The following is a 24,856-nucleotide window of genomic DNA, read 5'->3' on the forward strand; positions in this document are numbered from 1 at the left end:
AGAGAGTGTGGCTGTACGGAGAAGCTCGAACGCCGCGACATGCATCAGCACCTTCTTGATCTTACAGAAACGCATGCCGCGTTGTCCTCGCAGACCCTCTATTCTCTGCGGACTCGCATCGTGGCGCTGGAGAACCTTTCCAAAGAGCTGGTGTTTGAGGTGCCTCTCGCGGCGATCAATTTCGATGGAGCGTCTGTGTCGTCGAAAGTCTCACCTCTCATCTCTGGTTACAAATTCCATATTGACGTGTCATTGAAGAATGATGAGTTGGGCTGTTACCTCGTCCACGCGGGGGGATCAGATCATTTCCCCATCCATTTGAGTGGCACGGAATTCAACGTTTGCGATCCGCTCGGCCTGTGCGTCAAGTCCAAAACTTTGGACCGTCATGACGATGGACACATAAGCGGCCTGTGGCTCTCTTGGGGATTTGACGATCTGATGGTGCTAGCCGAGGTCGACGAGCTTCTCGCCGAGCATGGTGATGATGCGGTCATCACGTTCTCTATCAACGTCAAAGTCGACACGCTCAGCACGGTCACCCTGTGAGGCCACATGTATTTGAAATTGAATTGCGCGTTCTTAATATGTTGTATCGCGCTTAGAACCGCAGCGCTCCTCCCCATTCCCCCGAACCGCGCTCCGGCCAGAACTCGCCCGCGAGCTTCGCGTCGGCCGCCGCGTCCGGCGGCGGCGACAAGGCGGTTTCCCCCGCGGCGGCGACGACGACGCCGAAGGCGTCGGACCCTCCCGCCGGCCCGCGGCCGTCGGCGAAGGACGCGGCGCGGCCGACGACGCGGACGACGAGCTTGCCGCACGCGCCGTCGCCCGCGCAGCTGCCGAGGCCGAAGACGCGGTCGTAGGTCGCGCGGAGGGCCGCGGGCGTGAGCTCCGCGGCGAGGAGCGCGTCGACGGCGTCGGCGTCGAAGAGGTCCGGGCAGCGGTCGACGATCGCGTCCCAGTGGCGGTCCGCGAGGTCCGACGGCGACCGGGGCTTCTCGTTGCCGCGGTCCGCGAGCGAGCAGCACTGGTCGACGAACTCGTCGATGAAGTCCGGGCTCATGACGACCTTGCGGTGCGCCTTGAGGAACGCGGCGACGCGGCCGGCGACGTGGTCCGGGTGCGAGTCGTCGGACGTCACGCTGATCGCGAAGCCGACGACGCCGTCGGTCCACTTGGAGCCGCAGGACACGGTGTAGCCGAGCTGCTCCTTCGTGCGGAGCTGGGCGTAGAGGGGCTCCTCGAGCACGGCCTCGAGGAGGTTCGCGAGGACGCGCGACGCCGCGCAGTCCGGGCCTACCGAGCGCGACGTTTCTTCGTTTTCCCGGTCTCCTCTCTCGAAAAATCGTCGTCGCGGCTGCGGGACGCTGGTCCGGGCCGAGCTGGTAGTAGATCTCGACGGCGCTCGTCGCGCAGCCCGGGTCCTCCGAGGGCTCCGTGACGTAGGCCGTCGCCCCGCGCCGCAGCCGGAGCACGCGCGGCGGCGACACGGCCGCCGCCGCGCCGCCGCCGCCGCCGGCGAGCGCGTCGAGCTTCGGCGCGAGCGCCGCGCGGACGGCCTCGCCGCCGTCGGCGACGTTGCCGTGGACGAGCGCGTCCCATTTCGCGCCGGCGAGGAAGGCCCGGAGGTGCGCGCGCGCGTCCGCGGGCGCCGCGCCGTCGAGCGCCGCGCGGCGGACGCCCGGCGGCCGGTTCCGGCCCGGCACGAGCGCGCACAGCCGCAGCTTGCGCGCGTGCTTCGCCGGGTCCTCGTGCCAGCTGTTGCCCAGGTCGCGCCGCAGCGCCGACACCGCCGCGTCGAAGCGCGGGCCCGGGGCCCAGGGCCCCGCGCCGGGTTCCGCGGCCGCGAGGCCCGCGAGGCCGTCGACGAGCGCGTCCGCGAGCCGCGGCACGGCGTCGGAGACGACGCCGCCGCAGCGGAGGACGAGTTCGCCTGAGCTGCTGCTCACGCTGTAGAAGAGGTGCGCGACCGTCGCCGCGTACAAATCCTCGGCGACGGCGTCGCGGAGCAGCCCGGCGCAGAGCGCCGTCATGGCGAGGTGCGTCGCGACGGCGGCGCCGTCGGCCGCGGGCGGGAGCGGCGCCGCGAGGCGGACGCAGATCTCGAGGCGGGGCAGCTCGAAGCGCGCGGCGCGCGGCGCGACCCAGACGCGGCCGTCGCTTTCGAGGCGCGCCGGCGCCGCGTCGACGTCCCTGGGCCGCGGGAACGCGTCGCCGGCGAGCTTCCGCGCCGGCGCGTCGCCGGTCGGCGGCTTGCGCTTCTTCTTGCCCTTGGCCGGCGCGGCCGCGGCGCCGCGCGCGCCCTTCCAGCCCGCGGCGAACGCCGCGCACGCGTCGGCCGCGGCCGCGACGGCCGCGGCCTCGGCCGCGTCGGGCGCGGCGCGCGGCGCGACGCCGGCGCCGGCGAGCGCCGGGGCGCTCCCCACGAAGGGGTTCGCCGCCGGGACGCCGAGGCCGGGCCAGGCGCGCGACGTCCGCCAGAGGTCGACGAGCGGCGCGGGCACGGGCGACGCCCAGTACTCGGTGCCGAAGCGCGGCTCCGTCGCCGGCGGCTCCGCGGGCCGCGCCGTCGCGAGGGCGCCGTAGGGCGTCCAGGCGTCGGGCGGCGGCGGCGGCGGGGCGTCCACGGGCGCGCAGGACCGCCGGCCCTTCTTCGCGAGCGCGTCGAGCGCCGCGTGGAAGCCCGCGCGGCCGCTGCAGCGCGGGCAGCCCGGGCAGGGCGCGGCGGGTTCTCCGGCGTCGTCGGCCGCGAGGGCCGAGTCCAGGAGCTCGACGCGGCACGCGCCGGGGTCCGCGACCGCTTCGAGCACGGCGAGCGCCTCGGGGCCGACGGCCGCCTCGCGGCATTCGTGGCGCGCGCGGAGGAGCGACGCGCGCGGGATGCCGTACATGGGCAGCATGAGCTTCGCGAGCTCCTCGACGAGCTCGTCGGCCTCGTCCTCGCCGGCGTAGTCGAAGCCGAGCTCCGCGACGGCCGCGAGCTCCGCGCCGACGGCGCCGACGCGCGCGGGCTCCGCGTCGAGCGCCGCGACGCACGCGCGCGCGTACTCGAAGACGCAGGCCGCCGCGCAGGCCCAGCGCGCCGCGCCGAGGGCCGTGAGCTCGATGGTCACGGCGAAGAGCGCGCCGCAGCTCAGGCTGTCGGACACGCCGTCGCCCGCGACGCCCGCGGTGAGCTCCGTCGCGAGGCCCGCGCGCCGCAGCGCCGCGAGCGCCGACTTCGGGCCCTCGTGGCCCAGGAAGTGCGTCGCGACCTCGGCGGGCGCGCTGCGCCAGAGCGGTCGCAGCGAGTAGCCCAGGGGCCAGAGGAGCCGGACCTGAAGTGGGGCGGTAACGATTTCTCTTCGATTTCCCGGTCGAAAGCTCTCGAAAGTCGTCACGGCCGCGGGACGCCGAGCCGCACCTCGTGCGTGTCCTTGCGGATCGGCGCGACGCGCGCGAGCGCGGACGCGCCGCCGGGGAACGGCGACGGCAGCGCCGCGGGCGGCGCGTCCCACGACGGCCGCCGCCAGCGGAGCGCGTCCGCCGTCTCGGCGGCGGCGACCGCGGGGCTCGCGCGCACGGCCGCGAAGCTCGCGCGCACCGCGGCCTCGGTCTCGTCGAGCGACGCCGTCGACACGACCGCCTGAGCGAAATACGGTGAGAAATTCCCAACTTTGGACGGCGACGGTCGAAGATCTCTCGGGAGCGGCCACAGAGCGTGGTTCTTGACGCTCAAGATTGAAGTTGAATCACCCTTGGTCGGCCCTGACGACCGCGAGCTTCATGTTCGACGCGTGGTAGTGCGCGTCGTGGAGCGCCTTGACCGCCGCGACGGCGGACGCGTCGCCCTGGCGCAGCGACTCCGCGTTGCCCCACGTGAAGGTCCCGAAGGGGTGGCCCGCGGGCGCGCTCCGGTAGAGCAGCTCGTCGAGCCGCGAGAAGTCGTCGCGGATCGTCTCCCGGAACTCGGACTCGATGGCCTGGACCTGGGCAGCAAAAGGGTGCGGTCTCGAAGCGTCGACTCGACGCTCGGGCTCCCGGCGCCGCCATCTCTCGGGCTGCAAGCGCCGCCATCTCTCGTCGAGCGTCGGACGACTCGGCGGCCGCGCGTCGAGAGCGGTCTCGAAGCGTCGACTCGACGCTCGGGCTCCCGGCGCCGCCATCTCTCGGGCTGCGAGCGCCGCCATCTCTCGTCGAGCGTCGGACGATTCGGCGGCCGCGCGTCGAGAGCGCGCGACGCGCTCGCTCGCCGGACTGCTTGGACGAGGTATCCCGCGCACTGACCCCGTGAAGGGTGGCACTGGGGCCGCCGGGGCCGTCTACCGGCGACGGGGCGAACCCCGTCGAGACAGGCGCACCGTTCCAAGTAGTCTGGGTCGCAGCGGCGTTGCGTGCTCTCAACTCAGGCGTCGCGCTCCGCGGTTCAAGTTTGAAGTACGATCGGATCACTCAGGTTGAAGTGACGTTGAATCACCCGTTCGCGGCCCTGGCTCGGACCTCGCGCGACACCGCCTCCGGGTTGAACGACGGCGCCACGAAGAACTGCGCGAAGACGTCCAAGGCGTGCGGGAAGGCCTGGGGGAGGCAGTCAAAGTGGAAGGACGTCTCCTCCACGTCCGTGGCCGCGTTTGAAGAGCCGCCGTGCTTCGATAAAAACGCGTCGTAGGCGTTCTCGTCGGGGTACTTCTCGCTGCCCAAGAACAGCAGGTGCTCGAGGAAATGTGCGCAGCCCTGGGTCTCGGGAGGATCGGCCCAGGAACCGACGCCCACGACCATGGCCGCCGCTGCGCGCTGCGGGCCGGGGCCGTCGTCGCCGTCGGACTCGTCGTCGTCGCCGCCGCCAGCGTCGTCGTCCTCCTCCTCCGTCTCGAACCCCGAGGAGCCGTCGTCGTCGTCCTCGGGCTCGGCGCTCTCGTCGACGTCTTCGTGTATCAGCAGCGCCTCGAGGCCATTGTCGAGCGTGACTAGTCTGTAGGACTTCTTGTCCGACTTGCCGCTCTTGATCTCCATGCTAGCACGCGACGCGCGACGCGGCGCAGCGACGCGAGCGCGGGCGCTCGCTCTCTATTGCTCGCCGCCGATCGCCTCCGGCAAGTGCTCCCCGAGATGGCGCGCCTCTTTGCAGCTGCTACTTGTTGCGCTGGGCGTTCGCGGCGGCTTATGGGCTCTCGCGCGCAGCGGCTGAGCTCTGTGACGAGATGCGCGGGTCCTGCGGGCTGGTCCGAGAGCGAGGCCTCCCAGCTTGTCGAGCCAGCAGCGCTCAAACCTTTTGGCGAGCCTTCAAGATGCCTTCAAGTTTGAACTCAAAGAGCCGCCTTCGGCGCGCTGGGCCTCTGAGCTCAGTCTTTAGCTGTCCTCTAAGAAACATTTTTATTCACCGTCGCTGTGGCAAGGTGCCCATTCACCCCGATGAGTCGCTGTCCGAGTCCGAGTCCGAGTCGAAATCATCACCACCATGGCACAGGCCATGGTATTTGGCGTTACGCGCATAGTATTCTGCATCGAAGCCTTGCGCAGCCGCCCGCTCGAGCCACAGGCGCGACTCATTCGGATCCTGAGACACCCCGGCTCCGTTAAGGAGGCTCATCGCAAGGTAAAACTGCGCCGCGGCGTGTCCCCGGTCCGCGGCCATGCGATACAGTCGCGCCGCCTTCTTCCTATCCAGCTTGATCCCTGTTGGCGCTGTGTCAGCGTACAAGTAACCGAGAAACCACATCGCATCCACGTTCCCGAGCTCCACGGCGCGTTTGTAGAGCTTCTCGGCCTTCTTGCCGGATCGCACGACGCCGTGCCATCCGAACTGATACACGTATCCCAGTTCACAGATGGCTTCCGGCACTTCGCTATCCACATGCCGACGAATACGCGCCAGCTTCTCGCTATAAGATTGCGGAGTCGGCGCCCGACAGAAAGGACACGGCCGAGACGGCTTCTCGCCTGAGTCGAATGGATTTTTTTTGTCGCATGAAAGACAGACCTTGCGGCAGCAACAGGAAAACATCGAAAAGTCCGACTTCACCTCCCAGTCCTCGAGACAGATCGGGCAGCGTGACCCAAAGCGCGCCGACCGCGGCTCCGGCGCCGGATTCGCCTCGCGCCACGCGCGAGCGGCCTCGTGTTCGGCGGCGATGCGAGCGCGAGCCTCGTCGGCGCGCGACCGCAGCGCGGGGCCGTAAAAGACCTCCTCCGGCGCGGGTGTGGAAGCCTCCGCCCGCGCGGCCTCCGCCGCCCGCTCGTCCTGGAGCTTCTTACACGCCGCCCGGTGGCCCCGGTCGCGCCAATCGATGCGTTGACAGGCCGTCGAACAATACGCCGCCGTGGCGCACCCCGAGCATTTACTCTTGCACTGCTTCCCGCAGATCGCGCAATGGCACGCGCGATATGCCTTGGCGCTTGCCTTCTTCTCTTCGTATTCGCGTCGCTTCTCGGTCCAGTGTACGTTCATGCCTCGATTAGCACGCCATGGCGCTCTGCGCGCCCCTGCTGGCGCCCACGGCGCGGTCCGCGGGCCACTGCGGCGAGGACTCGCGACGGTGCGACTTCGTCGCGTGACCTGCACGGGCGTCGTCCTCGTGGATTCGCCTCGGAGCGCGACCCGGACAGTCGCCAAAAAAATTTAGCGGCTTCTGCGGAGGAGTGGGAGGCCTCCAACCATCCACTTTACCGCACCCACCTCGAATTGAACGCACACCATCCCAGGCGCGTGGCTCATGGCACCACAGCTCCCTCTTACCCCCGCCCCCTGAGCATCGCGGGCACGCCGTGGGGCCGCCGCTCGAGGCCCGCGCGCGGCCACGGGTGCGGGTTGCCGACGACGTACTTCTGCTTGAAGGCGGCGACGGCGGCGTCGTAGGCCTCCTGCGTGTCGACGCAGGGCCGGTCGCCGACGTAGGTGTAGAATGCGTGCGCGAAGAAGCGCGCGGCCTCGTCGTGGACCGCGGTCTTCCAGCAGAGGACCTTGACGTTCGGCAGGTCGTGGACGATGCGCCGCGCGATGGCGACGGACGCGCAGGCGTTGAGGAAGCAGAGCTCGAGGTTGTCGCCGCAGCGCTCGAGCACCGCGACGAACTCGCCGGGCTCGGGCGTGATCGCGCTCGTCTCCGGGAACGCGCCGCCGCGGCCGCCGCCGCCGCGCGACACGTCGCGCTGGAAGAGGAGCGAGCCGCCGCCGGCGTTCCACCTGTGTGCAGATCAGATGAGCGTATTTGAATGTTTCGACGCAGCTTCTTGTGCTCCCCGTCCAAAAATCAGCCGAAACGACTTCGATTCGACCGAGCTAGAGAAAGTTGGGTCGGGACGTCCCAAACCATGCACACAGCGTTCCACCAGGCCTCGTTCGCGTTGTGGCCGCTGAAGTGGAAGATGCGGGGGCGGAGGAGCCGCGGCGCGGCGCCGCGCGGGCCGCCGGCCGCGTCGACGCCGAGCGCGCGCACGACGTCGTCGGGCCACCGCGCGGCGGGCACGATCTCGCGCTGGGACGACGGCACGGCCTCGATGAGGCCTGTGACCTCGCGCATGAGCTCGAGCTGCGCGTTCGCGTTCAGCGGGGCAGAAGCCCGCGAGGATCTCGATCTCCTCGCCGCCGTCGTCGTCGCCCGCGCCGAGGCGCCGCAGCGCGAGCCGCGCCTCCTCCAGGTCGAGGCGCGCCTGGGCCGCGCGCCGCTCGCCGAGCGTCGCCTCGGGCTCGGGCCCGGACGCGAGCTCGGGCTCCGACGCCGCGCGGCGGATGGCCCGCGCGGACCGCGGCTTCTTCGTCCGCGAGAGCGCGGGCGACGACTTCCGCGACGTGAGCGGCGAGAGCGCGGGCGACGACTTCCGCGACGCGAGCGGCGTCGACGCGGGCGCCGCGCGGCTCGACGACGACCGCGCGAGCCGCGGCGGCGGCGGCGGCGGCGCCTCGGGCGACGCGGGCGGCTCCGCGTCGGCGGCCTCGGCCTGGCGCTCGAGGAGCAGCGCGAGCGTCGCGATGCGGCGGCCGTCGAAGGGCTCGCTCGCCGCCGCGGCGTCGCCGCCGCCGCCGCCGTCCGCGGGGTCGTCGCCGCCGTCGCCCGCGAAGCGCGGGTCCGCGGCGCGGCGGTTCGCGCGCGCCTCGACGGCCTCGAGGCGCCGGAGCAGCTCCCGGTCGCGGCGCGCGAGGTACGCGCGCCGGCGCTGCCGGTCGAGGGCCGCGTCCGCGTCGCTCAAAGTGCCGTAGAACTTGACGACCGCGTCGCTGCCGCCCGCGACGACCGCGGACGGCGGCGCGCGGAGCTGCGCGTTGTCGCGGAGCAGCAGCGACGATCCGGGCCGCGACACGAAGGCGGCGACGGTCGGCGGCAGGTCGACGAGGTTCGGGTTCGAGCTCAGGTCCAGGCGCCGGAGGCTCGGCGGGCTCGAGAAGAGCGCGTCGTCGACGGTCGCGAGCGAGTTGTCCCGCAGGTCGAGCGCCTCGAGCGCGCCGAGGCAGCCCACGGACGCGGGCACGTCGACGAGCAGGTTCCGCGACAGGTCGAGCGCGACGAGCGACGCCGCGAGCGGCGTCTTCGCGCCGTCGAGCGGGAACTTGAAGAGCGCCGACGGCCAGCGGTGCAGCCGGTTCTCCGACGCGTCGAGCCGCGCGAGGCTCAGCGCCGCCCAGGATGCGGGCAGCGCCTCGAGGCCGCTCCCGACGTGGCGCGCGGCGAGCGACCGGAGCGTCCGCGCGGCCGCGATCGCGTCGACGGCGACGACGTTGAGGTTCGCGCAGTAGGACACGTCGAGGCTCGTGAGCTGGAGCGAGAGCAGCGGCGGCGGGAGCCGCGCGAGGGTCGAGCTCTGCAGCGTCGCGCGCACGCGCGCCGCCCGGCGCGCCGGCTCCAGCGCCGCGACGACGCGCTCCGCCGTCGCGGACCGCCGCAGGTCGAGGACGGTCTCTTCCTCCTCGGCCGGCCGCTCGGGCGCGGGCGCCGGCGCGGAGGAATCCTCGGACGGCGACCGGAGCCGCGGCGCCGCGGCCGAATCCTCCGACGGCGACCGGAGCCGCGCGGCGGCGGACTTGTCCTCGCGCGCCGTCGCCAGGGTCAGCGGGGCGGACGCGCCCTCGAAGTTCATCGCGAACTCGAGCCGCGCGTGGCGCGACGTCTTGCGCCAGGCCCGCTCGTTCGCGCGGCTCATCACTCGCGTCGCTTCGCGCCTTTCGCCGCGGCTGCCGCTGCTGCCGTCCGAGCGCCGCGACCGCGGCAGCGACGCGGAGCCGCCGCTGTTCGTCCGGCGCGGCTTCGCGTCCGGCGTCGGCGTCCAGACGACGTCGCGGCCGCGGCCGGCGCCCGTCGGCCGGGCCACCGGCGAGTGCAGCGTCTGGGAGAGCGAGTCTTCCACGGCGATGGAGTCGATGGCGGCGACCTCGTTCGTCGCTGAGCCCGTGCTAAGCCGGTGCTCGAGCGGCTCCGGCGCGGCGCGGTCGTCGTCGTCCGGCAGCACGTCCTCGTCCGAATCTGGGGCCCTGAGCCATTCGTAGTAGTCGTCGTCGTCGGTGCTCGCGTCGCAATCCATGCGCGCCGTCTTGCGCGCAGCTGCGGCTCGAGTTTAGCTGCCGCCCATACCGAGCTTTGCGGAGGTCCGAGTCGACGTTGATGAATGCGTGCAGTGCAACCTCCGGACGCCTGCGCGCGCCGAAAGCACAAGCGAAAGCACAATACGCAGCGTCACAGGAACCGTCTTATGGGGTCGTCGTTGGGCACCTCGCAGTCGACGCTGAGCGCCACGCGCGGCGGCGCGTCCGGGGCGCCGACGGCCGCGGTGCCGTGGAGCACCTCGCCGTTCCGGAAGAAGACGAGCTCGCCGGGCTCCATGCCGAGCGTGTGGAAGTAGGCGCACCCGTCCGCGCCGCAGTCCGCCGCGAACTCGTCGGCCGAGAAGACCCGCGCGGTCGGCGAAGACCCGCCGCCGCCGCCGAAGGGCGAGAGCGCGCGCCGCGGACACGCGTTGTCGTAGAGCCACGTGCTGTTCGAGAGGAGGAGCGGCGCAGCGTCGACGACATGCAGGGGAAGCCAGGCCCGCACGGCGTAGGCCGGCGGCGACGGCGTCACGTCCTCGCACGCTTGCCCGTCCGATTTCACCGCGTCGTAGTGCATGTTCTGCGGTGCGGCCGCCGGGCGACCGAAGACCGTGACGCCGGCGCAGGCGACGCCGCCGCCGAAGCGCTCCGTCGCGAGCTCGCGGACTCGTGCCTCGAGTCTCGTCGCGTGCGTCGCCGCCGCGGAGAAGCGGTTTCGAAGACACGATTCGGCTCGTCCGCACGCGGAGGCGGCGTCCGCGACGAGCGCGGCGAGGTCCGCGTCGCGCGGCGCGTAGACGAAGCCTTCGCGCGCGATGGTCGTCGCGATTTGCGTTATGCCTTGCGCGCGGATGGGTGCCGGCTCGAGGACGTCTCCGTCTGATGTGGAAAAAAAGTGGCTGTCAGTCTCCAAGACGTTACTGCGCGCGACGGCTGCGAACAACGAGCAGAGCAATGAGAAACGCGCCATCATCAGAGCACAGCGAGCTCGCGAAGCTGCGCAGCGAGCCCGCGAAGCTGCGCAAGCGCGTGCTGCCTCTAGCAAGCCATAAGCAAGCGCTGCGCACCAGATTCCCAGGGCAAAGTTGCATGCTCTGCGAGCCGGGCCAGCCCGATGGCAGTCGGCAGCAGCTCGAGGCGGCATTCCAATGAGACCACGATGGCTCGCCCTGCCCGAGGCGGCATTCTAATAAAACCGTAAAAATGGTGGAGAACGGGAACCGGAAGAACGGGCACTCGCACGCGCGCGAGGTGACCGTCGTCGTAGCCAGCGTCAGCGGCCTCAAGACGGCGCTGGCCGGCAGCGATCGGCGCGTCTTTGTGAGGGTGCGAAGCGCGGCGGAGTCCAAGTGGCAGCGGACGGCGTGCGCGCCGCGGAGCGCCGCGGCGTGGGATGAGGTCTTCGCCGTCAACCACGTGCACCGCGGCCAGCTCTTCGTCGAGGTCGTCGAGGAGGGCCGGAAGAAGGCGAGCTTCAGCGCCGTCGCGCCGCTCGAGGCCCAGGGCCGCTTCCAGCTGCCGCTGGCGCCCGGCGTGGCGCTGACGTGCACGGTGCGGCGCGGGTCGCCGCTGACGTCGTTCGCGGAGACGGAGGCGCTGATCGTCGCGCTCTCCGGGCGGCTCGAGCGCGCGGACGCGGATCGCAAGCGGCGCTTCTTCGCCTGGGTCCGGGCGTCGCAGCTCCGGAGCGGGTTCCGCTGCTTCCAGGCGGGGCTGCGCGCGCGGACCGGCGTCGCGCCCCGCCGCGCGGCTCCGGCGGACCTAAAAAACGCAGGTACGGACGCGGCGCGACACGGACGCGGAGCTGCGGCGCGAGCGGCGCGCGCGGTCCGAGGCCGAGGACGCGCTGAGCTCCGCGGTGTCGGCGCGCGACGGCCGCTCCGAGGAGCGCGAGCGCCTGCTCCGGGACCAGCACGAGGCCGCGATCGCCGCGGCGACGGCCATCGCCGCGAGCGCGATCCGCTACCACGAGGACCTCGCGCGCGAGACGGCGGCGGCGCACGCCGCGGAGCTCCGGGAGACCGTCCAGGCCCTCGAGCGCAAGCGCGCGGACGCCGTGCGCGAGCTCGAGGAGACCTACGCCGGTGTCGTCCGGGACCGGGACGAGGCCTACGGGAAGCAGGTCGTGCTCCTCCGCGAGCGCCGGTGTCGTAGGCGCCTCGCATCGGCGGGGCCCCGAGAGAGAGCGTCCGCGCTTCGAGCGAGGATCGCGCCGCGACCGCGCCCGCGCCCGAAGAGCGTCCCGAAGAGCGTCCCGAAGAGCGTCCCGAAGAGAGCGTCCCGAAGAGAGCGTCCCGAAGAGCGCCTCGTCTCGTCTCGACCGCGCCCGCGCAGGCGAGGGCCACGCGGCGGAGCTCGCCGCGCTCCGCGACGGCCACGACTCGGCGCTCTCCGCGGCCGCGGAGATGATGGAGCTCGAGAAGCAGCGGCAGTGCGACGCGGCGCTCGCCGACGCCGCGCGCCAGCGCGACCGGTCCTTCACGGAGGAGAAGGAGGCCCTCGAGGCCGCGCTGCGCGACGGCCACGGCCGCGACCGCGAGGCGCTCGAGCGGCAGCACGGCGAGCACCTCGAGAAGCTCCGCTCGCGGACGCGCGAGCTCGAGGAGGCCGCCGCGGACGCGGAGCGGCGCCACGCGGACGGCCTCGCGGAGGTCGAGCGGCACCACGTCTCCGAGCGCCGCCGGGAGCTCGCCGCGCGCGACGACGCGCACACGGATGCGCTCGAGAGCAGCGAGGCGGCCCTCGCGACGCGGCACCGCGCGGCCATGGACGAGCAGGCCGAGAGCCACCGGGCCCTCTACGAGGCCCAGGCGACGACGCACCGGGCCGCGCTCGACGCGCAGGCGTCGAGCCACCAGGTCGCCATGGAGACGCTCGCGTCGAGCCCGGTGTTCGCGCGGAGGTGCCTCGGGCGCCTGGGAACGATCCCCCGCAGGTCGAGCCACAAGGCCGCGTTCGAGAAGCAGGTCGCGAACCACAAGCAGCTCATGGACGACCACACGGCGACGCACGAGGAGACGTCGCGCGTGCGCGACAGCGTCGGCGCGTCGGCGCCTACGTAGGCGCCTACGAGGCTACGTAGCCTCCGAACCCTACGGACCCGCGCGACCCTCGCAGGTGCGCGACGACTCCTACGGGAAGCAGCTCGGGCAGATGCGCGAGAGCCACGCGGTCGCCGTCGAGGCCATGCGCCGCGGCCACGACCAGCGTCCCGTGGTCACGACGTTTTTCCCGGAACAACAACTCGTAGGCCACGACGAGGCGCTCAAGACCGAGAAGCAGATGACCGTCGACGCCAAGGACCGCGAGCACGGCGCCGCCGTGCTCCACGCCCTCCGGGAGCGCGACGAGGCGCACGCGGCCGAGCGCCAGGCGCTCGAGGACGTCATCGCCTCGCGCCACGCGCAGGAGCTCGCGGCCAGGAGCGCGAGCCACGAGGAGGAGCTCGCGGCCGTCGCGCGCCGGCACGAGGACGCGCTCCAGGCGTCGCACGCCGAGAAGGACCGCGCGCACGACGAGCGCCTCGCGGCTGCGCTCGGCTCGATGCGCGACGACCACGACGCGGCGCTCGGCTCGATGCGCGACGACCACGACGCGGCCCGCGCCGAGGACGCGAACGCTCGCGCGCGCCGCGTCGTCGGCCGCTGGCTCCACCGCTTGCTCTCCGAGGGCTGGAACAAGTGGCGCACGTCCGTCCGCGTCGCCACGGTCGCGGAGATGCGGGAGCAGCACGCGAGAGAGATCGCGGCACTGCGAAACGCGGCGCGCGCCGAGGACGCGAACGCCCGGGCGCGGCGCGTCGTCGGCCGCTGGCTCCACCGCTTGCTCTCCGAGGGCTGGAACAAATGGCGCACGTCCGCCCGCGAGGCGACCCACGCCGCGGCGCTCGCGGAGGCCGCTCGCGTCCGCGACGGCCAGACCGCGTCGCTGCGCGAGCAGCACGACGCCGCGCTCGCGGCGGCCGCCGAGGCGTCGAGGCTCGAGCGGGACCGGGACCTCCTCGCCGCGCGCGCGGCCCTGGCGCGGGACCACGACGGCGCCCTGGCCGCGGCGCTCGCGGCCCGCGAGGCCGAGCTGCGCGCCGACTTCGAGGCCGCGCTCGAGGAGGAGCGCGCGGCGCGCGACGCGAGCCTCGACGCGCAGCGCGCCGAGCACGCCGAGGCGGCGGCCGCGCGCGAGCGGGCCTTCGACGACGAGCGGTCGACGCTCGAGGAGGAGCTCGTGACGACGCTCGTCGAGCGCCACGCGAAGGAGCTCGAGAAGCGGAACGCGGAGCACGCGATCCTCGTCGCCAACTGCGAGCGGAGCGCGCGCGCCGAGCTCGACTGCCGGCGCGGCTGCGAGGAGGACCTGCGCGTCAAGCACAAGGAGGCCCTCGCCGACCAGGCGAAGAAGCACGCCGCCGCGCTCCAGGAGCGCGACAACGAGTACGTGACCCAGCTCCAGGCGCTCCGGGAGACGCACGCGGCGGCCGTCTCCGCGATGCGCGAGAATCACGTCCGTCCGCGGCGTCCGCGCGCGCGCGCGCCGCTCGAAACAAGTCTTCGCTCGAAAAATTGGATTTACGTAGGCCGCCTCCCTGGGATCGACGCGGGAGATGGCTCGCCTCGAGAAGGACCACGAGCATCGGAGCCTGGTGACGAACGCGCTCCGGGAGCGGGACGACACGCACGGCGCGGAACGCCGGGCCCTCGAGGACGCGCTCGCCGCGGACCACGCGCGCGACCTGGCCGCGAGGAGCGCCGCGCACGACGCGGCCTTTGGCACGTTGGCGGCGCAGCACGACGCGCGCCTCGCGGAGCACGCGGCGCAGCAGGCCCTCCACCTCCAGCAGGCGCTGGAGGCCGCCCGGCGCGAGCGCGACCTCGACAACGACGAGAAGCTCGCCGTCGCGCTCCGCGACAGGGACGAAGCGCACGAGATCGAAAAGGACGAGCTCGACCTCTTCCTCATGTGCAAGTCCGAGCGGGAGCTCGACGCGCGGTCGAGCGCCTACGACCGCGAGCTCGCGAGCAAGGACGAGCAGTTCCGGGCGCTCGAGGCCGAGCTCCGCGCGGACCGCGAGCACTTTGCGAGCCAGCTCGCCGAGCTCGAAGCGCGCCACACCGCGGAGATGGAAGAGCGGATGGCCGAGCTCGAGGAGTCGCACTTCGAGGCCATGAACGAAGCGGTGTGCAGCGTCGCGGCGGACAAGGACCGGGAGCGCGACATCTCCCTCTCGTCGCGGACTCAGACGCTCACGGAGCGACATCGGGAGGAGCTCGAGCTGGCCGCCGAGCGACACGACGCGACGATGGCGTCCGTAGCGCTCGCCGAGTTGATGTTGTTTTGTTGGAGAATTCACTTGTGTTTTTTAGGCGGCGGCGGCGGAAGCGTCTTTGCGGGAGCAGCACGAGACCGCGTTCTTCGCCGCCGTAGACCGACATACCGACCAGCTCGCCGCCCAGCGCCAGAGCCACGAAACCGAGCTCGCCACGTCGATGGCCAAATTCAGCAACGACCGGGCCCGTCGAGTTCTTGGTAGGTGGCTGCATCGCATGGTCGGCCAGGGCTTCGAGAAGTGGCGCTCGTCCGCCCGCGTCGCGACCGTGGCCGAGCTTCGGGCGCGGCACGCCCGGGAGCTGGCCGCTCTGCACGAGGCCGCACGCGCCAAAGAGATGAAGGACAAAACGCGGCGGGTCCTTGGGCGCTGGTTGCACCGTCTTTTGAGCTCCGGGCTGGACGCTTGGAAAGCCTCGGTCGCCGCGATGCAGACGAGTGAGGCGCAAGCGAAGCTGACGGCCGAGCAGATGCGCACGGGCCTCTACTCGCAGCTCTCGAGGTCTACACATGAGCCGCTCAAGGCCATGAAACGCCTCGAGCACCTCGACGAGTGGCGGGGCCTGCAGACCTGGAAGGCGGCGGCGCACGCGATGCGCGAGGTCGCCGAGAAACGGACCGCGGCGGCAACCAAGGCGCTCGCGACCCTGTCCCGCGTCGAAGGGCGTCTGTTGCGCGCGGGCTACTTGACGTGGACGCTGTTTTGCCGCGCCTCGAGGACGTGCGAGCGACTGTGCAAGAGATGGAAACACGCGGCGGAGTATCACGCGGTGCGGACCTGGACGTCCTTCGTCGCCTCGGCGAAACGTTGGGCCCGAGCCGCGTCGCTCGCGACCAGGGTCATCCGACGCATGCGTCGCATGGACCAATTCGTCGCCTGGCGGCGATGGGAGGCGCACAGCGCGCGAGCGCTCGTCGAAGAGCACGCGTCGACGATCCAGCGGATGCGCGAGTCGGACGCCTGCGGCCGCGCGCTGAGACTCATGGGCGACGCGTCCCTCCGGGCCGTGAACCGGCGCTTCGCGGTGTGGGTGACCAACGTGGGCCAAAGTCGGTCGCAGCGGCGCAAGATGCGGGCCGTGTTTTTGCGGATGATGCTGCGGCGGCAGTCCGTCGGCTTTTCTACCTGGAAGCACGAGGCGGCCGCGCGCGCGGCCCTCCAGGCGAAGATGCGCCGGGCGCTCGCGCGCATGCGGAACTCATTTGTTTCGGCTGGCTGGCGCCAATGGCGATGCGTCCACGACGCTACCGTCCGCGCGGAGTCCCTCACGAGCAAGGTCCTAGGACGTTTGCTGAAGCGGGCCCTCTCGCGCTCTTGGTCGCAGTGGCGAATGTGCAGCGTCTACCTCGCAAGGCACGCGGCGGAACAAAAAGCGCATGCGAAGACCGCGAGCATGCGCTTGTCCGGTATTCGCCGGGCGCTGCAGGCGCGCATGTCGACAAACGCGCGTCGGCGTCTTTTCGGGGTCTGGATGCAGTGGCTTCGCTACGTTAGATTCGTCGATGCGCTTCGACTGCAACAGAATCGAGCCCGAAGAGTTCTGGGCAGATGGCTGAACCGATTGCTTGGCGAGGGCTTTGAGAAGTGGTTGACGTCGGTCCGCGTCGCGACCGTGGCCGAGCTTCGGGAGCGGCACGCAGAGGAGCTGGCCGCGGCGCGCATGAAAAACGCCACCGATCGCGCCCGTCGAGTTCTCCGTCGGTGGGTCCAATCTTGGTTGAGCAAGGGCTGGGACGCGTGGCAAGCGTTTGCTCAAGACGCGGGCACCGAGGAGATCCGGGCGCAGCATATGCGAGAGTTGGCCGCTCTGCGCGACGCCGGGAGTGAGGCGCAAGCGAAGCTGACACGGACCGCGGCGGCGACGAAGGCGCTCGCGACGCTGTCCCGCGTCGAAGGGCGTCTGTTGCGCGCGGGCTACTTGACGTGGACGCTGTTTTGCCGCGCCTCGAGGACGTGCGAGCGACTGTGCAAGAGATGGAAACACGCGGCGGAGTATCACGCGGTGCGGACCTGGACGTCCTTCGTCGCCTCGGCGAAACGTTGGGCCCGAGCCGCGTCGCTCGCGACCAGGGTCATCCGACGCATGCGTCGCATGGACCAATTCGTCGCCTGGCGGCGATGGGAGGCGCACAGCGCGCGAGCGCTCGTCGAAGAGCACGCGTCGACGATCCAGCGGATGCGCGAGTCGGACGCCTGCGGCCGCGCGCTGAGACTCATGGGCGACGCGTCCCTCCGGGCCGTGAACCGGCGCTTCGCGGTGTGGGTGACCAACGTGGGCCAAAGTCGGTCGCAGCGGCGCAAGATGCGGGCCGTGTTTTTGCGGATGATGCTGCGGCGGCAGTCCGTCGGCTTTTCTACCTGGAAGCACGAGGCGGCCGCGCGCGCGGCCCTCCAGGCGAAGATGCGCCGGGCGCTCGCGCGCATGCGGAACTCATTTGTTTCGGCTGGCTGGCGCCAATGGCGATGCGTCCACGACGCTACCGTCCGCGCGGAGTCCCTCACGAGCAAGGTCCTAGGACGTTTGCTGAAGCGGGCCCTCTCGCGCTCTTGGTCGCAGTGGCGAATGTGCAGCGTCTACCTCGCAAGGCACGCGGCGGAACAAAAAGCGCATGCGAAGACCGCGAGCATGCGCTTGTCCGGTATTCGCCGGGCGCTGCAGGCGCGCATGTCGACAAACGCGCGTCGGCGTCTTTTCGGGGTCTGGATGCAGTGGCTTCGCTACGTTAGATTCGTCGATGCGCTTCGACTGCAACAGAATCGAGCCCGAAGAGTTCTGGGCAGATGGCTGAACCGATTGCTTGGCGAGGGCTTTGAGAAGTGGTTGACGTCGGTCCGCGTCGCGACCGTGGCCGAGCTTCGGGAGCGGCACGCAGAGGAGCTGGCCGCGGCGCGCATGAAAAACGCCACCGATCGCGCCCGTCGAGTTCTCCGTCGGTGGGTCCAATCTTGGTTGAGCAAGGGCTGGGACGCGTGGCAAGCGTTTGCTCAAGACGCGGGCACCGAGGAGATCCGGGCGCAGCATATGCGAGAGTTGGCCGCTCTGCGCGACGCCGGGAGTGAGGCGCAAGCGAAGCTGACACGGACCGCGGCGGCGACGAAGGCGCTCGCGACGCTGTCCCGCGTCGAAGGGCGTCTGTTGCGCGCGGGCTACTTGACGTGGACGCTGTTTTGCCGCGCCTCGAGGACGTGCGAGCGACTGTGCAAGAGATGGAAACACGCGGCGGAGTATCACGCGGTGCGGACCTGGACGTCCTTCGTCGCCTCGGCGAAACGTTGGGCCCGAGCCGCGTCGCTCGCGACCAGGGTCATCCGACGCATGCGTCGCATGGACCAATTCGTCGCCTGGCGGCGATGGGAGGCGCACAGCGCGCGAGCGCTCGTCGAAGAGCACGCGTCGACGATCCAGCGGATGCGCGAGTCGGACGCCTGCGGCCGCGCGCTGAGACTCATGGGCGACGCGTCCCTCCGGGCCGTGAACCGGCGCTTCGCGGTGTGGGTGACCAACGTGGGCCAAAGTCGGTCGCAGCGGCGCAAGATGCGGGCCGTGTTTTTGCGGATGATGCTGCGGCGGCAGTCCGTCGGCTTTTCTACCTGGAAGCACGAGGCGGCCGCGCGCGCGGCCCTCCAGGCGAAGATGCGCCGGGCGCTCGCGCGCATGCGGAACTCATTTGTTTTGGCTGGCTGGCGCCAATGGCGATGCGTCCACGACGCTACCGTCCGCGCGGAGTCCCTCACGAGCAAAGTCCTAGGACGCTTGCTGAAGCGGGCCCTCTCGCGCTCTTGGTCGCAGTGGCGAATGTACAGCGTCTACCTCGCAAGGCACGCGGCGGAACAAAAGGCGCATGCGAAGACCGCGGAGCTTCGAGAACAACACGCGAAGGAGCTGGCCGCTCTGCATGAGGCCGCGCGCACGGAGGCCGCCACGGATCGCGCGCGGCGGGTCCTCCGTCGGTGGACCTGCCGGCTATTGAGCGATGGCTTCGAGACGTGGTCCTCGTCGGCTCGAGCCGCGGGCGCCGAGGAGATTCGGCAGCAGCACGCGAGCGAAATCGAGCTGGTCCGACAGCGGCTCCTCTCGGAGCAGAATAAGAACAAGCTGTTCTCCCGGATATCCGCGTCGACGCACGACCCGCTGCGCGCCGTCATGCGCCTCGACTGCCTGGACCTGTGGCGCGCCTTTCGGACCTGGATCTCGTTCACCGCGGAATCCGCCGCCGCGCTCGACGCCAGGAAGCAAGCCATTGCCTCGGCCGTCGAGCTCTTCCTCAACGTCGAGCTCCGGCACTGCCACGCGGCGATGGCGACGTGGCGAGAGTACGTGGACGCACAGCGGGTCTGCGAGAAGCTTGTTAGACGATGGACGCACTCCGTCGCGGCGGGCGCCTGGCGGAGCTGGGTCGAGTGGGCGTCGTTCACGCGACGACGTGCCGCTGCCGTGAGCATCGCGTCGCGACTGATCGCTCGCCTGTGTCGGGGCGACCGCCTTGCGGCCTGGCGGCGCTGGGAGCGCTTCTGCCGGCACCGTGCCGACTGCGTCGCGGAGGAGGCCAACGCGAGACTGCGGAAGAGGACCATGGCGACCTGGTTCGACAGGGTCGTCGTGAAGCGGAGCGTCGCGCCCGCGTGGCATACTTGGACGAGCGCGGCGCGCGCGGCGCACATCGCAGACTTGACGGCGCGGCACAAACTCGCTCTCGAGGCCGCGATCCAGGAGCGCGACAGCTATACCCAGGAGCTTCAGTTGGCGGAAGCAACCCATGCGGGCACTATGGCGGCCGTCGTGCGTGAAAACGCGACAGAAAGACGAAAGCTCGAGTCCCAGCTCTGCGAGCAGCACAACTGTACCTTGGAGACGCGGGACGCGAGCCACGCGGAAGCAATCGCGAAGCTCCGGGAGGAGCATCGCGTTCTAGTCGACGACCGCGAGCGGAAGACGTCCGCGGATATTGCCGTGTTGCACGAGACCATGCGTATGAAAGACGCGAGTGACCGGACGCGGCGGCTTATTGGCCGATGGCTCAATCAATTTCTGAGCAAGGCTTGGCGCGCCTGGCGAGCCTGGGTTCGAGACATGGGCGTCACGGAGATCAAGGAGCAGCACGCGCAGGAAATTGCGGCGCTCAACGCGACCGTCGGGCAGATGCGCGAGGCCGCATTTACGGAGGCCGCCACGGATCGCGCCCGTCGAGTCCTCCGTCGGTGGACCTGCCGGCTGTTGAGCGAGGGCTTCGAGACATGGTGCTCGTCCGCCCGAGCCGCGGGCGCCGAGGCGATCCGGCGGCAGCATGCCGAGGAGCTGGCCGCCGCGCGCACGGAGGCTGCCTACGAGCGGGCCCGGCGGGTCCTCGGCCGCTGGCTGCATCGCGTGGTCGGCCAGGGCTTCGAGATGTGGCGCTCGTCTACCCGAGCCGCGGGCGCCGAGGCGATCCGGCGGCAGCATGCCGAGGAGCTGGCGGCCGCGCGCACGGAGGCCGCCAGGGATCGCGCCCGTCGAGTCCTCCGTCGGTGGGCGTGCCGCTTGTTAGGCGACGGCTTCGCAAAGTGGTCCTCGTCCGCCCGAGCCGCAAGATCCGAAGAGGTCCGGCGGCAGCACGCCGAGGAGCTGGCGGCCGCGCGCACGGAGGCGGCCAACGATCGCGCGCGGCGCGTTCTCCGTCGCTGGACCTGCCGGTTGTTGAGCGACGGCTTCGAGACATGGTGCTCAACGGTTCGAGCCGCGGGCGCCGAAGAAACTCGGCAACAGCACGCCGAGGAGCTGGCGCTCCTACGCATGGCCGCGCGCACGGAGGCCGCCAACGATCGGGCCCGCCGCGTTCTGGGCAGATGGTTGCATCGCGTGGTCGGCCAGGGCTTCGAGATGTGGCGCTCGTCTACCCGAGCTGCGGGAGCCGAGGCGATCCGGCGGCAGCACGCCGAGGAGCTGGCCGCCGCGCGCACGGAGGCCGCCAGGGATCGCGCCCGGCGGGTCCTCGGCCGCTGGCTGCACCGCTTGGTCGGCCAGGGCTTCGAGATGTGGTGCTCGTCGGCTCGAGCCGCGGGCGCCGAAGAAATTCGGCGGCGGCACGCCGAGGAGCTGGCGCTCCTGCGCGCGACCGCGAGCACGGAGGCTGCCTACGATCGGGCCCGTCGAGTTCTGGGCAGATGGCTGCATCGCGTGGTCGGCCAGGGCTTCGCAAAGTGGTGCTCGTCCGCTCGGGCCGCGGGCGCCGAGGAGATCCAGCGGCGGCACGCCGAGGAGCTGGCCGCCTTGTGCGCGGAGGCGGCCAACGATCGCGCCCGTCGAGCTCTCTGCCGCTGGGCGTGCCGCTTGTTGAGCGAGGCCTTCGCAAAGTGGTGCTCGTCCGCTCGGGCCGCGGGCGCCGAGGCGATCCGGCGGCAGCACGCCGAGGAGCTGGCCGCCGCGCGCACGGAGGCCGCCAGGGATCGCGCCCGGCGGGTCCTTGGCCGCTGGCTGCACCGCGTGGTCGGCCAGGGCTTCGCAAAGTGGTGCTCATCCGCCCGAGCCGCGGGCGCCGAGGCGATCCAGCAGCAGCATATGCGAGAATTAGCCGCTCTGCGCGCGACCGCGCGCACGGAGGCTGCCTACGAGCGGGCCCGTCGAGTTCTGGGCAGATGGCTGCATCGCGTGGTCGGCCAGGGCTTCGAGATGTGGCGCTCGTCTACCCGAGCCGCGGGCGCCGAGGCGATCCGGCAGCAGCATATGCGAGAATTAGCCGCTCTGCGCGCGACCGCACGCACGGAGGCTGCCAATGATCGGGCCCGGCGAGTTCTCTGTCGCTGGCTGCATCGCGTGGTCGGCCAGGGCTTCGAGACATGGTGCTCGCGGGCTCGAGCCGCGGGCGCCGAGGAGATCCGGCGGCGGCACGCCGAGGAGCTGGCGCGGCACGAGCAGGCCCTCGAAGTCGCGATCCAGGAGCGCGACAGCTATACACAGGAGCTTCAGTTGGCGGAAGCAACCCATGCGGGCACTATGGCGGCCATCGTGCGCGAAAACGCCGCGGAAAGACAAAAGCTCGAGGCCAAAATTCGAGATCAGCACGCGCTTGAAGTCGCCACGCTGCATCAAGCTATGAGCACCAAGGACGGGGCGACCGCGGAAGGCCACGCCGAGGAGCTCGCGGCGATGGCGGCGACCCACGAGACGGCGCGGCTTCGCTCGGAAGAGCGCGAACAGGACCTGTCGCGGAAATTCGCCGAGATGGAGGAGCAATATTCGCGCCAACTGCGGGACCAGCAGGAGGAGCTCGAGGGCCGGCTCGCGGACGTCGCGACGCGCTGGCGGAGCTCCGCGCGGGCCTCGGCCGCAGACAATGTAACGCGCGCCGTCCTGGACATGATACACGGCCGCCTACGCACGGCATGGCGCACGTGGACGAGCCGCGTGAAGACCGCGAGCGTGGCGGAGATCAAGGAGCAGCACGCGATGGAAATGGCAGCTCTGCGCGACGCGACTCGGGTCGAGGCCGCCAACGAGCGGACGCGGCGGGTCATCCGTCGCTGGATGCACCGCCTTCTGGGCGAGGGCTGGGACGCGTGGACCCGCCACTTTCGGGACGCGTGCGAGCGCCAAGTCGTGCGCGAGAAGCTCCCGCAGAGCCTCTTCACCATCGTGTCCACGTTCGTCTTCCACCGGCTCGCCCGAGCGTTCCGCAAGTGGATCGACGTCATGTTCTATGCACACGTGTGTACAAGACGCGCCGTCGAGCGCCTCTTCTACTCCACAAGGGCGTGGAAATACCGCCAGGGCGTGAGCCGGGCCTTCTCGCTGTGGTTTCGCCACGTCGTGTCGACGCAGGTGATGCACGAGCTCATCGAGCTCTCGCGCGGCCACCTCCGCGGGCTCCGGGCGCGCATCCTCCGCCGCGTGAGATCCGTGCTCGTGGGCTACCGCCGCCACACCGCCCGGACGTTCGTCCACTGGCTGCACTTCTCGCTCTGGTGTAGCACGCGGCCGCCCCAGTCCTTCGGCGCGCGCACGCCGCGCCTCGCGACGCCGGGCGTCCGGCCGGGGTACGGGAGGGGGTTGGTGCTGACGTAAGAGGGCGTCGTTAGCCCTGGAACCCGCATGAGGTTTCGCGGAGCTGGCGGGTTTGGGTTCTCGCGGGCTTCAGCCGCAATGCACCGTTTTCAGCTAGGCGCGCTTCAATGAAGTCTTCAACGATCTTGGCAGCAAAAGCCGGGGTGATTCAACGTCGCTTCTACGTGGGAACTCCGCGCGCACGCTCTCCACTTCGATACCGCTCCGAGAGCTGATCGCTCGTCCAAAAACCAGTCGAGACGAGTGGAAAACGGCCGGGGGGGGGGGGCGGGCCGCGCCCGCCTACGAGGTCGAGAGCGGCGCCGCGGAGCCGACCTTGTCGCAGACGGAGGGCATGATGCCCGCGGCGCCGGCGACGAGGCGGGCGGCCGCGACGAGCATGAAGAGGACCGGGAGCGCGAGGCCGAGGAAGTACTCGCCGTCGTTGATGTTCGGGTACTCGTCCTTGAGGGCGACGGTCGCGAGGATCACGGCCTGGGCAGCAAAAGGGTGATTCAACGTCGCTTCAACGTGAGTTTTCCGCGCGCGCGCGTTCCGGAAAAAGCATCCACGCTTCGAGACCGTTCCGAGAGCGATCGCTCGGTCCAAAAATCAGCCGAAACGAGTGCAAAACGGCCGAGATCGGAGCCTTTGAAGTTGGGAATTTCGCTCTCTTTTGCTGCCCTGATCACGGCGGTGGAGACGATGTAGGTCTGGACCGCGCCGGGCGGGCCGCCGATGTCGGGGATGTCCATCGCGACCCAGTAGCCCACGTCGAAGAGGAACGGCGGCATGCAGGCGAGGAGGACGCAGCGCGACTCCACGGCGATGCAGGCCACGGCGACCCAGGCCTCGACGCCTGCGAGGCGGCGCTGCGACGGCGCGCGCGCGCGGCGCGACGCACCGACGAAGAAGAGGTTCAGCGAGTGCTGGATGAAGACGCGGTTCATCAGGTACGGGTAGCCCTTGCCGTTGTCGTCGTTGCAGCCGCCCTGCGCCTGGACGTCGTCGAAGACCTTGATCTTCGGGCTCATGCCCAGCTTCCCCGCGACCTTCTTGTAGTACTCGGCGATATTCCCGCTCAGGCCGTCGCCGATGGTCAGAAGGCCGGCCATGATGTGCATCATCGCCCATTCGGCTGCGCGGGGGACGAAGCTCGAGCGCGGCGACTCCATCGCTCGCCGGCCGACGCACCCATGAGCACGCATGCCGCGATGCCGACGCCGCCTGCGCGTGGGAGAGGTGACGCTTCGTCCGGCGACGCGCGTGCTGCTGTGGGCGCGGGTCGCGCGCTCGTCATCGTTTCGAGCACTCGTGTGGCGTCGAAACTAAAGCAACCCGGGGTTAATTTTGACCCCCCGAGCTATGGTCACTTTTTTTTTTCACTTTTTTTTTTTTGCGCCGCGAGCCGCGAAGGGTCCAGGGGGTCCCCGGGGACCCGCCCGAGTAGTAAGCGAGCGCGGGGGGGGGGGCGAACGCGCGCCGACCGTCGTAATGCGCCGCGCGGTCCCGCGCGGGCGCGACACGCGGCCGTCGCACGCGCGCTAAAGCGAGTTCCTCGACAACCCGCCGCGTCGCAGCGCCCTTCCCACCCCCTGGTGCCCCGGGGGTCCGCCGGGGCGCGTAGGTGCATCGAAAAAAAAAAGTCAAAAAAAAAGTGCCAATAGCTCCTAGGGGGTCAAAATTAACCCCGATCTGCTTTATTTCGGCGAGCTTCCGGAAGCTGCCACAGAGGGTCACGGCGCACGATCGCGCGAGCGCGCCGTGGACGAGTAGACGATCGCGACGACGGCGACGCAAAACATGGTGACCCTCGCGCCAGTGCTCGACCACAAGGACTCGAAGGTGATGATCTCGGTTTCCCCGCCCACGAAAATCCTCAGCGCCTCGGGCGGGAAGGCGGCGATCCACTTCTATTCGTCCTCGGGCGGGAAGCAATTCTACGACGCGAAGAGCGGGTCGATTCTGGACTGCGGAAAGACGGCGGAGGTGATTTCGCTACGCCGCGGTACGACGAAGCGTA

The 24,856-nt window shown here is 70.4% G+C and overlaps 3 protein-coding genes across 3 annotated transcripts; 1 reads left to right on the plus strand and 2 right to left on the minus strand.

Moving 5' to 3' along the window:
• Positions 1 to 6,600: 6,600 nt before the first annotated feature.
• AURANDRAFT_71766 (hypothetical protein) lies at positions 6,601 to 10,557 on the minus strand (the record flags this gene model as incomplete). Its single annotated transcript, XM_009039488.1, has 4 exons — positions 6,601 to 7,075; positions 7,123 to 7,162; positions 7,491 to 9,442; positions 9,649 to 10,557. The coding sequence occupies 4 exons, from the start codon at positions 10,467 to 10,469 to the stop codon at positions 6,712 to 6,714; spliced, it is 3,177 nt and encodes a 1,058-aa protein (XP_009037736.1).
• Positions 10,558 to 10,655: 98 nt separating this feature from the next.
• Positions 10,656 to 14,914, plus strand: AURANDRAFT_71767 (hypothetical protein; the record flags this gene model as incomplete). Its single annotated transcript, XM_009039348.1, has 8 exons — positions 10,656 to 11,227; positions 11,271 to 11,646; positions 11,831 to 12,398; positions 12,432 to 12,522; positions 12,614 to 12,704; positions 12,747 to 13,993; positions 14,067 to 14,794; positions 14,854 to 14,914. The coding sequence occupies 8 exons, from the start codon at positions 10,700 to 10,702 to the stop codon at positions 14,912 to 14,914; spliced, it is 3,690 nt and encodes a 1,229-aa protein (XP_009037596.1).
• A 7,107-nt stretch (positions 14,915 to 22,021) lies between these two features.
• AURANDRAFT_71768 (expressed protein) lies at positions 22,022 to 24,149 on the minus strand (the record flags this gene model as incomplete). Its single annotated transcript, XM_009039487.1, has 5 exons — positions 22,022 to 23,328; positions 23,526 to 23,692; positions 23,738 to 23,971; positions 24,028 to 24,060; positions 24,127 to 24,149. 4 exons carry the CDS (start codon positions 24,039 to 24,041, stop codon positions 23,015 to 23,017), a joined length of 729 nt encoding a protein of 242 aa, XP_009037735.1.
• Between the last annotated feature and the right edge of the window lie 707 nt (positions 24,150 to 24,856).

The sequence above is a fragment of the Aureococcus anophagefferens genome (assembly GCF_000186865.1).
Source record: "Aureococcus anophagefferens unplaced genomic scaffold AURANscaffold_11, whole genome shotgun sequence".
NCBI lineage: Eukaryota > Pelagophyceae > Pelagomonadales > Pelagomonadaceae > Aureococcus > Aureococcus anophagefferens.